Source organism: Dendroctonus ponderosae, unplaced genomic scaffold (assembly GCF_020466585.1).
Source record: "Dendroctonus ponderosae isolate FM_Combo_2020 unplaced genomic scaffold, Dpon_F_20191213v2 Dpon_F_20191213_8, whole genome shotgun sequence".
NCBI lineage: Eukaryota > Metazoa > Arthropoda > Insecta > Coleoptera > Curculionidae > Dendroctonus > Dendroctonus ponderosae.
In genome coordinates, this window is record NW_026019016.1 from 1,118,401 (window position 1) to 1,132,347 (window position 13,947).

General features: G+C 35.5%; 1 protein-coding gene across 5 annotated transcripts in view; it reads right to left on the bottom strand.

The window, feature by feature from the left end:
• LOC109544862 (band 7 protein AGAP004871) overlaps positions 1-13,947 on the bottom strand; it is a 26,913-nt gene continuing 12,966 nt past the window's right edge. For 3 of the 5 annotated variants that reach the window (XM_019915244.2, XM_048668960.1, XM_019915247.2), the window contains 5 exons: positions 11,859-11,931; positions 8,028-8,110; positions 7,374-7,633; positions 7,131-7,311; positions 1,247-2,745 (listed from right to left, as the gene is read on the bottom strand). In XM_019915244.2, the coding sequence (XP_019770803.1) occupies positions 2,584-2,745; positions 7,131-7,311; positions 7,374-7,633; positions 8,028-8,110; positions 11,859-11,931 (759 nt within the window). In that variant the 3' untranslated portion in view covers positions 1,247-2,583. Of the gene's footprint in view, positions 847-1,246; positions 3,932-7,130; positions 7,312-7,373; positions 7,634-8,027; positions 8,111-11,858; positions 11,932-13,947 lie in introns of those variants that run through there. The other 2 variants (XM_019915245.2, XM_019915246.2) reach the window with 2 other exon arrangements.

Genomic DNA, 13,947 nt, shown 5'->3' on the forward strand with positions numbered 1-13,947 from the left:
CCAATAATTGACTTTAATCACACATTTACATTTTTTTTGGTTTAAGTGCAAGAGGTTGATATAATTTGCATAAAAARTGACAAAAAACTTTGCAATTTTTTCGGACTTCCACGACGGCCTAAAACACCGAAAAACTCACCAGTACTATACACAAAGTTGTTTTATTCGAGAAAATCAGTGCTTTAGTTGCCAAAGTCTTGATTGTAGTGTAATTAGTTATTTAATTTCCTGAATTTTTTTAAATCTAATTATTGCGAAGAAACATTTGAAAACTGGTGCACAGAAACCCCTTCATATAGAGTTAGAAGAAAATTAAAAAAAGACTTAAAATTAATTGTTGAAGCTACCACTGGTCTAAATCTACTGAAAACTTAACTATTCAAGCGCAAAGATGAGATAAAATTAGTAAGTAAAATACCAAGTACATTTCTCCTTTAATTAATGCATAGGCAGCAAGCCAGTTCCTCTTGATGATGAAAGAAACAACAAGAATAATGGAAATTGCGCGTTATCAAAAGAGTGAGTCTTTGCAGCCGTGGCCGGCGCAGCAATCACCTCTGAAAATGCAAGCCACTCGTGCTTTCGAAACGTCAGGAATAACAAAACTTGTTTTAAGTGTTCAGAAATAAACGCAAATCTAAATAGTATAATTTAGTTAAAATGCTACTTTATTTCCATTCGTTATTCTTCTTTTCTCATTTCTCTTCATTCTTTATTTCCATACATTGAATTTGCATTGGCATTGGCTGTGGCTGCCTCTTTAGCCTTCACGAAGTAGGTGAGCATGTCAATCGGAAGCGGAAACACAATTGTCGAATTCTTCTCCGCTGAAATAGTGTTCAGGGTCTGTGGAAAAGTAAAGTGAAAATGTTTGTCCATTTAGTAGGAAAAATTCGATTTGACGAAGCGAGGCTGAAACTAGTCAATTTGGACAAAAATGCACACTTATCGATGAGGAACTAAGTCCCTGTTTGTTCCATAAGTAAATAAAGCTACTTACCAAACCGACGTTACACTAAAAGCTTACTTTAGCGAACTTTGATAAGTCTGAATAGTTTGCACACTTTTGCACATGAACAATTCACTTGCAAGCATAAGCACACACGTTAGAGATCTAAGTGCAGATTGAAAACATCGAAATGTGCGGACTATTTGAAAATCATAGGTGTTAGGTGTATAATACACTTTTTTGCGCTATCAAACCTTAATTAAGAGTGGGTTTCTGCCGCCAATGCAAACTAGTTACTCTTTTAGATGATTTAATGAACTTCAAATGTGTACACTTATACAAAAGGTGCTGAATAGTATGTTTATAAAAGTACCATGGTGCACAGTCTGTATTTGATGTAAATCCAGCATAAGGAGACCAAAAAAGTGACTAAACCGCTCAGTCGGCTTGAGAATTGAATATTTAATGCCCAGACAAATAGAAAAAAAGGCGCACATACATCTTGAGTAGATTGCAATAAATTTTAGATGAGCCCCAACGAAAAGGTAACTGATCAAATTTCCAGCTGAGTGTTTTTTCCTTCGTAATGTTCAGTAAAATCAATCAAATGCACTTTGCGCACCAATAGACATCTGTAAAATACACAGTAAATTCGTTTATAATCTTATAGACATTAGGTGAAGAAAACACTGATTTAGTTACGACTTATATCGTGCCTTAAACAACTATATTCAGTCAAACCTCTAAATAATCTCCTCCTCAATTAAATCGCCAATCAATGTTCAAAATGCAGACCCAAACCATCCGAAATTATTCGTTAATTATGTATTTCAGACGGATGAGGGTGAGGAATTCCTTAATAAATTCCATCAAACTTTTAAAGAATGTGAGTAGCTTTAAGAGGTGAGTGAAGACATCAGATGGAATTTGGTGATTAAAAAACTTATTGGGTTTAAAGGACCGTTTCTTTAATATAGGGCACTTTCATTTAAATTGCCCCTGACTTGCCCGAGTGTTAAGAAAAGTGCCGATTTTTATTTTTAAGCACTAAAACGTTTTTGCACCCACCCAATCTTCTGCGATAATTATTTAGAGGTTCCACCGGATATTTTCACATTGAGACATTTAATACCCATATATTATAATTTTATAGGAAATTAAAACACATATCGAAACTATATATTTACTTTTCTCGTTTATACATTTAGACTAACGATATTAGAGAATATTTGCTGAACTGAACCGATAATCTAATTGAATATTTGGTCACATCACGAACAGTGAATAAACTTTCTAGATTTTCGCTTGAAAAGCAGGAAAAGCCAACAGAATACACCATTTTCTTTTAGAGTGATTTGCTTGCACTCACTCACAGCATATGAGTAGAGAGTAGCATTTTGCTGATAATTTTCTAAGCAACGAAACAGCATGAACGAGAATAATTTTAAGGCCAATAATCACGAGCTACCATTTATTGGCCTTAAAACTCTGCATTCAGCAGCAGAAAATCTTCACTGAGTCAATGGACACTTTCTGCTGGTCCTATAATAAGGTGGACTGAAAAGGTCTTTGTCTCAGATGTGTCCCTTTAACTGTAGAAAAGACCTTTTGAAGGTTTACGCACTAATTTAGGGCTACTGAGCAATAGGAACCAACGGCTCTTTGTTCTTATCACTAACGACGTTGCTCTTAAGCAAATCGAGACCCTTAAAGTCTTTCATGAATGGGGTGACAAAATTGAGCGGGATTGGAAATACGATCGTGGAAAATTTGCCATGGCAAATTTTCGACATTGTCTAGAAAGGAACAAACACCATTTAAAATCCAATGACATGCCCTACATTCATAGTTTGCTTGCGCTAAGGTCAAAATATAACCAATGACCTGATTACCCGAACTTTAGAAATACTCTCTTTCACACCTATGAGCTAGACATTTATGTGTAATTTAATCAACACTGATATATAGGATATATTTTGGATTACCAACTAGAGATATATGTATTTTTGAATATATATACGTTCGAACAACTCTACTTGAAACTTTTAAACTCTAAAATCTAGCTAATTTTAACTATTCATTTGCGTAAATCTAGATGGGCAAACGCACCCATAAAAGCCTACCAAGTACCAATTATCTAAGCTACCTAATTGTTAAGGGTTTAATTAAGTTTTGCTGCTGTTTCACGTGGAAAGCCCCAATAAGAAGCTTCCATTGCTTAAATCCCTCAATCAGCAAAATGCTACCTGCATACCGCATCTTTTGCGCCATATCAGCACAAACAGGCTCCGAATCTGGTTTGTGTTAGTATTTTTTGCCAAAACGATGCCTTTACGAGTCAACTTGCAGAAGTAAATTGCTGCATTTTGTCAGTTTCTTAGGTAAACTTGACTAGATAGAAACTACCAACAGCTGTAAATTAATTTGAGCGATTTTCCGCAACATGACCAACACTTGACAATTAAGTGTGCAGAAAATGCCGAAAAATTAATAAGTGTGCCCTAATCCCGCCTAGTGCTGTTTTCACCACCATTTGGTGCCGGAACTGCAAAGTTCTCATTAAAATTCCTGCATTCCTGCAGTATTTTCCAGGCCATTTGGCCCTTTTTGTTTCAAATATAAATGACCAGCAAAAAATCACTGCGTCTGAACTTTGATCACAATAAATAAACTTCTAACAAAACTATTTGTGACTAACACAGATCGTTGATAAGTAAGCCTATTAAAAATACTTTATATTGACTAGAACATTCTAAAAAAATACTTTTGGTCCTCATGACACTGCCGCAACTTCACGATTGATGTGTGGTTTTGGTTGAGCTGAAGAAGTATCATTCGGGTACGAACAAAACGGTACGATCGCTTTGCCTAAATTGGTCTTTACTCCTTACGATCCATATTCTTCATAAAATATGAGAGAATGTCGATCGGAAGTGGGAATACAATTGTGGAGTTCTTCTCCGTGGAGATTGTATTCAGCGTCTTAAAAAAAACATTCAATGAAAGAAGTTGCGCTTTAGTGAGTTCCATTCAGATGAGGCTTTTCGATCGATGCATTTAAATTGACTCGCTTGAATTCAGTGATTTTCAAATGTAATCTGTGACCTACAGTTTTCTGGTAATGGAAATGTAAGCGTAAATGGATATTGACTGAACATTTTGGGTTTTAGTGGAGTTTTTTGAGCATTGTGAAGTTTTCCTGGAGTTTTACCAATTGAGGGATTTGCTATTTTTATTACATCAAAAATGGGCAAACAACGCATGGTTTCCTCAGATAGATTTGGGATTTCTAAACACTTTCCAGAGCTCCTGCATTTTCAGGGTTGATATTTTCTTATTTTCACCTCAGATTGCCTAGAAAGATTCACAAGTTTTGACCAAATGTGAACGTCCGGAGAACTCCAAGGTTCGAAGGACTTTAAAACTTTGTAATTTAGGAAAACCCTCAAAAACACTAAACATTAAAGTTTGATGTTCGTCTGGTTTGCTCACCACAGGACAACAAGTTGCAGTTGAAAAAATCATGTTAGGGGCAGTTTCGGCAACCCTTGAAAGCCAATTTTGTGAATTTTTGCTTGCAAAATGTAGGCAAATAAATCAAACAGTTGCCGTGTCTGGGGGAGTTTTAGAAAAATTGTTGATTTGCCCGCTAGCAATTTTTATCCAAAAGTGTCCACCTTGTGTATATTTTCACGAACATTCTCAGACACTTAAAACCTGCCGTTTTAAATGTTTATGAAAAATTTTTGATCAATTATTTTTCCCTCCGTGCCTTGTAATTTTATTTTGGTTTCCTGCGAATATGTTTGGAAGCGTGCGAACTCCAAGAATGAGCGTTTGTGCACAAGTTACAGTTATTTATGTCTACTTTTTCGCACTCTGATCGAATCGATCAGTGATGGAGATTGAATGATTGGAAAAGTATGGGAACGGTTAGCAAAATTCTTTATAAAAAGCAATTTTAGCACGAAAATGGTTCACTTTGCAGCAGTAAGCCAATGGAACTCTTTTGTGTAGAACTCATAGGCGCTTTGGTTTTTGCAGGCAAATGGAAGTGTCTCCAGTGGCGTATAAATGAGGGGGGAAACCAATGCAAGATCTTAAAATCGTCGCCACTGACAAGTGCAATAAATTGGACCAGAGTGCGAAAAAGTAGCTATTAGTAGTGGTAACAAATAAACAAAAGTTCACTATTGAGTGACTTAAAACGGTTTTTAACTTATTGAAAAAAATCATAACTAAATAAAGTTTTTAATTTCCTGTGCGTTGAGAAAAAATTGAAAAGGAATAAATTGTTTGCGTTTTCAGGGGAAAACTAAAATTTTCCTTTGCCACATTTAGTCAAAAACACTTGATATTTTTAATAAACTGTTCTTTGGTATGCATTTTTTCTAAGAAATTTGCGGTAATAATTCAAATTAATCATCATGCAAACAGTATATGAAGTTGTGTGCGAAGGACTAAAAATCCAATATTTACACTCTGTATCTAAAAAACGAAGCGTTTCCCAACAAACATTTTAATGTCGGCTTCAACTTGAATTGTTGTTGTTTCGCGAATGCCACATTTTCGTTAACATAAAGTGATTCGCCCTGTCTAATTGGATCCTAAAAATTGTTATAAAATAAATAAAAAAATATATATTTAAGCAGACGAAACTTTTCAGTTCTTTAAACAGTTTCTCATTGGGAGAGCGAAAATTTACCAGAAAATCATGAATTCCAGTCCAATTGTGTGAAATAAAAGGTTGTCGCCTTTAGAAACTTTTTTGCGTAAAAATATTGAAAATTAGACTCCGTCTCGGGCCTTCGAGGCCCAGTTTCGATACAAATTTACTTCCTAAACCCGAAAGTTTAGAAGAACGATTCTGTTCGAATATTATAGATTTGTTATATATTTTGTTTGAAAACACTGCAGTTTGCAAACCAAGAAAATGTACCTCCTTTATTGACAATATGAGCCAATGTTGAGTGTTTGGAGCCCTTAGTCAAGTCGCACTTGATTACTATTACTTATGTCCATAAAGTATTCGTCTTCACTCTGTAGAAATTTCATAAAAAGTGTATCATGATTTTGTGAATAAATTTTGCACAGATCCACAAAACAGATTGTTCCATATAAGTCCAGGTTGACCGGCTAATCAGCCAAAATACATTTTCTAATTCCAATGGAATCATATTTCCTTTCGTCATACTGATTTTTTGCAGCATTTTTCATTACATTCAATACAATATTTACTAAACTGAATCATATGTGGTTTTGAAACACAACCCGGCGTTTAATCAGGTCACAGATTACATTTTTAAGTAAAAAACTAATTATTTGTATATCAAGATGCAACAATTCCTAGCAGTTTCGCATGCATGTTTTTCTGCAGGCTTCAATTATAAAACTCCATTTCCATCATGCTTTAGAACTATTCAAATTTCTTAATTTCCGAACGCAGGAAAATTAGCTGCAAGTGGCATTTTCCAATTAAAGCGTTGAAGCACACCACTTTTCTTCCACCACATTTAATTTACAAAGACCCGATTTAATGGATAATCTTTGCCGCTAAGCCATTAAAACGCGTTCTTTATTTGCTAGAGGGAATAGATTAGACATCCGGCCCATCTTGAGAGAATTGTGATGCCAAACAAGTGTTTTGAATGGGGATTTTAATGGATTTTTAAAGGTTTTGCTGGCCCTAATGGGGGTTAATTGGGAAATTTTGTACCCATGGACAGCAATCTCTAGTCTCTAGTTCGCCTTCCGGCATTTGCCCATAAAATTTGCAGTTGAAACGAAAAAATCCAATTTTAACACCGCGAAATATCAATTCTAATTCACATGCAAGCGAAACATTACTAGACTCAATTTCAATACGGGTTGGGATCAAAATCGTATTAAACCGGCGATTTTCATTAAAAATTGAAATGAAACAAGATATTCTGCGAATAATCTCCCATCCGTCATTAACGAGCTATTTGTAATTCCACCCGAAGCTTCCATGCCATTTTCAGCAGAAAATTTCCTTCAGAAGCAGTCGCATCGGCGATCCGGTGAAACTCTAAATCACTTAATTTCGCCCAACTCGCTATATACACTATTTGCATCAGTTGCAAAACATGCAAGCTTAGATCACAGGTTGGCACAAAAAAAACAACACCCAGAACCGTAAAACATGCAAAAAACTACGCACCTGTAAGTAGCGCAGCTGGAGTGCAGCTGGGGAGTCCCCAATCACTTCCGAAGCCTCCCGAAGAGCCCTGGACGCCTTCTGCTCGCCCTCAGCTGCAATTACTTTGGCGCGGGCTTCGCGAGCAGCTTCAGCTTCAGCCGCCATCGCTCTTTGAAGTTGGACTGGTAAGCGGACGTCTTTGCTGCAAAAGAAAATTGCTCGGTTACGAATCGAGCTAAAGCTTTAAAGCGGGGTTTAACGTACATTTCAACTCTTTCCACGTTGATTCCCCAGGAGTCGGTGGCCTCATCTAGAAGAGCTTTCATGTGCTGAGAAATGCTCTCTCGTTCACTGAGTATCTCGTGAAGGGGCCTCTGACCCATGATGTTGCGCAAGGTAGTTTGAGCAAGTAGTCTGGTGGAATGATGGGCGTTTTCTACATTTGCAATGGATACAGTAGCGTTTGATACGCGGTAGTAAACTACCGCATCTACAGAGACGGTTACACTGTCTTTTGTAAGCACCTGGAAAAAATCGCCAGTGATCAAAATTGCGAATAAAGCAGAGCCCTTCTTTTATGAACACCTTGTATGGTGGTAGTTGGGTCTTAGAAGATTGGTATTTCACTCTTAAACATCAGAAAATGAAAAAAATGCTGGTCATGTAGATGTAGAAAACTAAGTGGGATTTTTCGACTATTTTAAAGCCCGGTATATTTGCAACAACACGCACAAGAATATATTTGGGCCTTTATAAGGGCCATACAATTTCCATGTTTAAATACGCTTTTCTTTCGACTGTTGATGCATAGAATTTTGCACCGACATTTAACTTGGTAGTTAGTTAAAATGAAGATGACCACCCTGTATATTTCCATGTTTTCGGAGTTTTGCCTGTTGAAAGTTTAAAATCACTCACCTCTTGTGGTGGAATGTCGTAAGTTCGGGTGCGAAGATCCACTCTTGCGTAGGCATCAATGCAGGGAAGGATGAAGAAAATGCCTGGAAGGAAATAAGGAGATTAAAAAAATATGCGATTGATTTTCTTCAGAACTATTTTTTTTTTCTTTATTAAACTTGAGAAGTGAAATGTAATAGTCGAGTTTTTTTATGCTTTTTACGTGTGTCTTTTCGTCTCCTCCTACTTGGAAACAAGGCCACAAAGTCCCAGTAGATTTGTGGCAAATATTAGGTAATTTTCAGGGAAAAATTTTTATTTTTGAAAATTCAAAAACTGTGCCTTTTAGTTAATTAAAAGTAGAATTGAATAATAATTTTTGTTTGCAGAAAAACCATTGGCGTGTACTGCTTTTTTTTATTTCTCAAATGTAAAATATTGCGGTAGTTTTCCAGGAGAATATGATGACTTTTCTTTTTTACATCCCAAACTCTAGGTACATTTTAGCAGAAAAACTCAAAAGAGCTGTTTTCTTCTCGGCTAAATGTAGAATTGATGAATAATTTTTAATTCCCGACAAACCATTTTTTTGCATTAAATTATCAACGCTAAACATTGGGTAATTTTCTCAGACAATACGRCGATTACATTTTTTTCAATGAAAAACTGTGCCTTTTAGCAGTAAAACAAAGAKAAACTTTTTCGTGAAATTTTAATGTAGAATTGAAAAATAATTTACGGTTGCAGACAAACCATTGGCGTGCACTGATTTTATTTTATGGAAATTATCAAATATTGAATTGAGGTAATGTTCCCGCAGAAAACAACGGTTTTCATTTTTTTAATCAAAAACTGTCCATTTTAGCACAAAAACTCACATACAATTTTTTGTTCCCAACTGAATGTGAAAACGAAAAATAATATTAATTTGCAGAAAAAACTTGGACGAAGTCTGTTGCTGTTGATGGAAAATATGAGATGCAAAATATTGCGGCAATTTTCTCGGTGAACATTTTCTCAACATTTTAACAGGAACAGTAAAAATAGTTTTTTCATCCATATTGATTAAAGGATTGAAAAATCAATTTTATTTGTTGGGAAACCTTTGGCGTGCTTTGATTTTGGCGCAGCAAAGCAAAATTTTAATCAATTTTTAATGTTTTAATCAAAAACTGTCTACTTGAGTAGAATTAACTGAAAAACAAAACTGCAAATAGCTTTTTGATTAAAATCTGAATGTAGAAATAAAGAATATAATTTTTTTGGAGAAAAACATTTGCGGTAAACTGTGTTTTTCCCGGAAGTTCTCAAATGTTAAATACTTCGATAATTTTCCAGGAGAATACAATTGCTTTTACTTTTTCAATCAAAAACTGTACATTTTAGCAGAAAAACTCAAAAGAGCTTTTTTCTTCTCAACTAAATGTAGATTTGAAAAATAATGTTAATTTTCCGAAGAGCCATTGAAAGATCTGCTTTTTTGTCTTGAAAGTTTCTACTGTTATTAAAGATGTAATTTTTCCGGGCAAAACACCGGTTTTTATTGTTTTTGTAACCAAAAACAGAAACACTAGAAAGATATTTTTTAGAAGCTGAATGTAGCAAAATGCAACGCTTTAATTTTTTAAATTTTAATCAAAAACGGTGTATTTCTGCAAAAAAACGTTTTTTTCTGCCCAACTTAGTGTGGAATCAGAAAATAATTTTTGTTTGCAGAAAAACCAATGGTTTTTTTTTTTTTTCTGCAAGGGATCAAACGTTAAATATTGGGTTTATTTCTGAGACCATTAGAATTTTTTAAATCAAAAACTGTACATTTTATCGATAAAAAATATTCTTTTGCAGAAATTTGTCTGCAAAGCATCAAATTCTAAGTATTACGCGAATTTTCTCGCAGAATAAACGTTTTAATTTTTTTGAATAAAAACTGTGCATTTCAACAAAAAATAAAAAAGCCTTTGTTTCCTATTCAATGTGCACCTAAACAGTATTCTGGAGTCTTCTATTTTTTTCTGGAAAATATCGCATGGTAATTTTCTCGCAGAATACAACGGTTTTTATTTTTTTCATAAAACCCTGTGCATTTTAGCAGCGAAACTCAAAATAACTTTTTTTTTCAAACTAAATGTAGAACAATATTTTAAATCAAATCTCCCTTTTAGACCACCTGGTTTCAACCCAGTGGAATAAAAGTCAATATATTTCGGTTCATCGTCCTGACCGGAATCCACGTCCATTACCCCAAATTATCGACTACAAATTACACTTTTTCCTACCAAGTGCACACAACTTTCCTGGAAACTATCCGTTATTTTAATACCATCCAACCTGGTAAATATTGCGCAATTCAGCCCCCGTAGCCGCGTGAAGGCAAACAAAGTATTTTCTGGCGTATGCTTAATGAGTTTGGGTCCGAAGCTTTCAGTTTAGAACAAACTTTAATGGCATTCAACAGTCCTTAAGGGCGACCGGAGAAACTTTACGGAAAAACCCAACAGTAGAATAACACGCTTAAGCTTCCGCGTTCGGGTCACGAAAAACCCAATGTTCCTCAATTTTCGATTTTGTCAGTTAAGTCCAGAATAATTTTCAAGAAGCTCTTGATGAAATCCCCATCAAGCTTTGTTGATTTTGCCGCATCAAGAACATTGGCAGCCCAGTTCCATTTGATAAGGGCATCATCGAGGCTAAATTGGAACTTTCTGGGTAACCCGATAAGCAAAAGCTCTTCAGACTGAACAGGGCAAGAATCGAACGATTGCCGCGAGTTAATTATCGAGGGTGAATCCGGTTGTTTACAGTTTGCACCTAACTGATAATGGACCCCTAGTTTCAGCCCAATAAGGGGAGAATCAATACGTGTTTGAGCCACTGATCCACTGATGGAAATCGAGAGTTTGCTTTCTTTCCAATGAGCCAAGTGAAGGAGATTGAATAATGCAGAAGCTTTCACTTGTTTGGAGTGTACGTTTTTCGAGCTGGATGGATTGTTTTCGAACCTTGGAACTTATCAGGGTGTTTGTCCATAATAAATCGGATATATAGGGTTAAAAATAATTTTGTCTAGAAGTCGGTGTGGAATTTGAGGTATTTTGGGAGAATGGGACTTTTTGAGCAAAACCCTAAACCGATCGGAAATATTTCAAGTCTTGCTGCCAAAAATGGAAGTTGCATGGTTAGTTCGACACTCGATTAAATATTGTGGCCGATCAAACCGAAAATGGGTCAAAATTCTCTATCCTTTCGAACCACCAACCTGAAAAGCCTTTCAATCGTAAATTGAGTTTTTCACAAAACTCCTCGCTTCCTTACAAACAACCTCCAATAGAATTCGAAACATTTTGATCGAATTCAGTTTGTCAAGAATATCGACTACAACCAGCTTCAATTCAACCGGATTTCAACGCGATTTTAAACCGGTTTCCATCTTCAAAACACTTTAATCAACATCGCGCTTTTATCAAACACGATCAATCTAATCTGGAGCACACTTTGAAAACTTTTCCAATTCCACAGTCGCTCTTAGTTCAACACAAAATGCGATTAAATCAGCTAATCATCTTTGTATGCTTGACGATGATAATCAGGAACTTACTTAAGGCAAACTATTAATTTTCCCGTGTGTTTGTAAACTGTCTGGGTCTTTTCACTTTTGCGACAGCAACGGTTATTAATTTCGCCCAACTTCCACATAAAACACTTGGCGTTATCACTTTCATGTTCATCAGAGGATTTTCCGAATAATTTATCCAGAGAGTAGACGGTGTTGAATAAACCCACTATGAAACAACTTATCTTTCAATTAAAACATTTTATTGATATTTTATGATATTTTGCCTGGAATTGTCTTACCTGGTCCCTTGGCTCCTCCAGAAAGCAAACGCCCCAGACGGAAGATAACCGCCCTTTCGTACTCCTGCACCACCTGAAATTACAGTTTCTATGAATAAAACTAAAGTATTTAAATAGTTCTTTCAAGGATTTTTTCCAGGCTAATACATAGATTTCTCCTTTTGCCCCCTAAGTAAACAATACAGTCCAGAATCCAGGCGGCATCTCCTGTGACACGTTTCGGCCGGTTTTATTCCCTGCTGAACTTTAAATATTCAAAAGAATCTCCTGCGGAGCTGGAAACCGGAAACAAAACGTCTGGTGGCATGATCGAAAGACAAATTAAGGGCATTTGGAAAAGCGGAAAGCAATTACTTTGTTCATTAGTTGCAATGAAGATTGATGTTGGATTGTTGAGTACAAATAAACGAAAAATATATCCTGGCTTTTCGGGACTGAAACACGCCCTGTAAATGCTTATTAAAGGGCTCGGTGCAAAGGCTCCTTTCAAGTTTCATTTCTTTTTAATAGGAATAGAAGATATATCGGCACCTATTTATCAGGCTTTCCAGGCTGGGACATTTGAAACGAAGTAGCGACTGAAAATAATGTACTAATTTCGACAGATAGAAATAGTTTCGTGATCTTTTTCCCAGATAGTTTTATGTTTCTTTCGGCTCCTTTGTTATCATTTAATAGAAGAGGATTTGTTTGAGTAGGAAAAATCGGGTCTTTACAATTATAGGGTGAAAAAGTTGGGCTTTTGCGGCCCAATGCTTGAAGCTGGGCAGTTTTTCAGGCTTTAAACCGTGGTGGAAAATATTCTTTCTGACGTTTCACAAGCACGAGCGGTTTGCATCTTCAGGGTTCTGTTCAAATTTCTCGTTCAAACAGCCTAATATCTATTTTACTGTTGTCTATTTAATTCTTTCCATGCACTAGACTTTCTGCCCGGTAAACCTCTATTCTATAGGCTCTAAAAACTCTGCGTAAAAAGGAATTTTTCGTTTAAAATCGATTTATCACGTGCCTAAAGGCACCTCGAGTTCCCATTGATTTTATATGAAAAAAACGTGTCGTTAAAAAATAGCTATGCGCAAAAAACGAGTGCAAAACACATTAAATTGGACTGTACGACTTCATTCAATTTTGTTTTAAAGTATTAATTTTTCACGTGTTTTGAGCTGCTGAATCCACCAATGGAGCGTTTATTTTTGTCCACGTATTTATTATTTCTTATTTAGTTTTTAGAATTAATTTGCTAAACCTTTTTTTCATATTCAACTGTATGTTTCCCAATTAGACGATATTGAATGTTTTTTTAAATAGTTTCTTCCTCACTCGATTTTTCTTATTGATTATATTTTCCATTGGTCAATTTTTATTTAATCAATTATTTCAAAATTGAGAATAGATCACTGTCCACTTTTGCCATTTCCGACGATATTTCGAAAGTTCATAGTCTTTTTTTTTCGATTTTTTAAAGTCTAATTCATTGTTAAGCGCAAACGTCGATTACCAGGAAGATGTTTTCAGTTTATCATTGTTTTTAAGAGTTTTTTACGGACGATTTAAACATTTTTGGACCATATTGCACTGAGCAAGTTGGGGTTTTTTCAAACCGCAAAAAGTTCTATATTCATGATTTGTTTCTTTCATATTCAACTGCATTTTTCCCCATTTCGAAGACAGATTTGCATTAAACTTAATGTTTTTTTTTTCTATCTGCTTAAATACTTTGAACTAATAATGTTTAAATTATCAATAGATTCGTATCTTTGCCATTTTTGTGGTTCTTTAAGTTCATGTTGTGTAAATAATTTTTTCAATCATCGAATTTCAGGAAGATTTTCCCTCGAACGGAAATCAACAGTTTGTTCCGTTCGCTTCTCATTCCCATAGATTTTCCTTGATTTTGTCCTGGACACGAAGTGATTTTGATTGATGCTTTAGCATTTTTTATATGGGCTATTTACGGGCGATTCGAACGTTTTTCGATCACATTCCAATGAACAAGGGCGTTTTTTTCAGTCGCGAGAACCTTCTTTGATATCAGTCGGTGTGTTTCACAATTTTTATAGAATAGAAAGACTAAACAAGCCACACAATT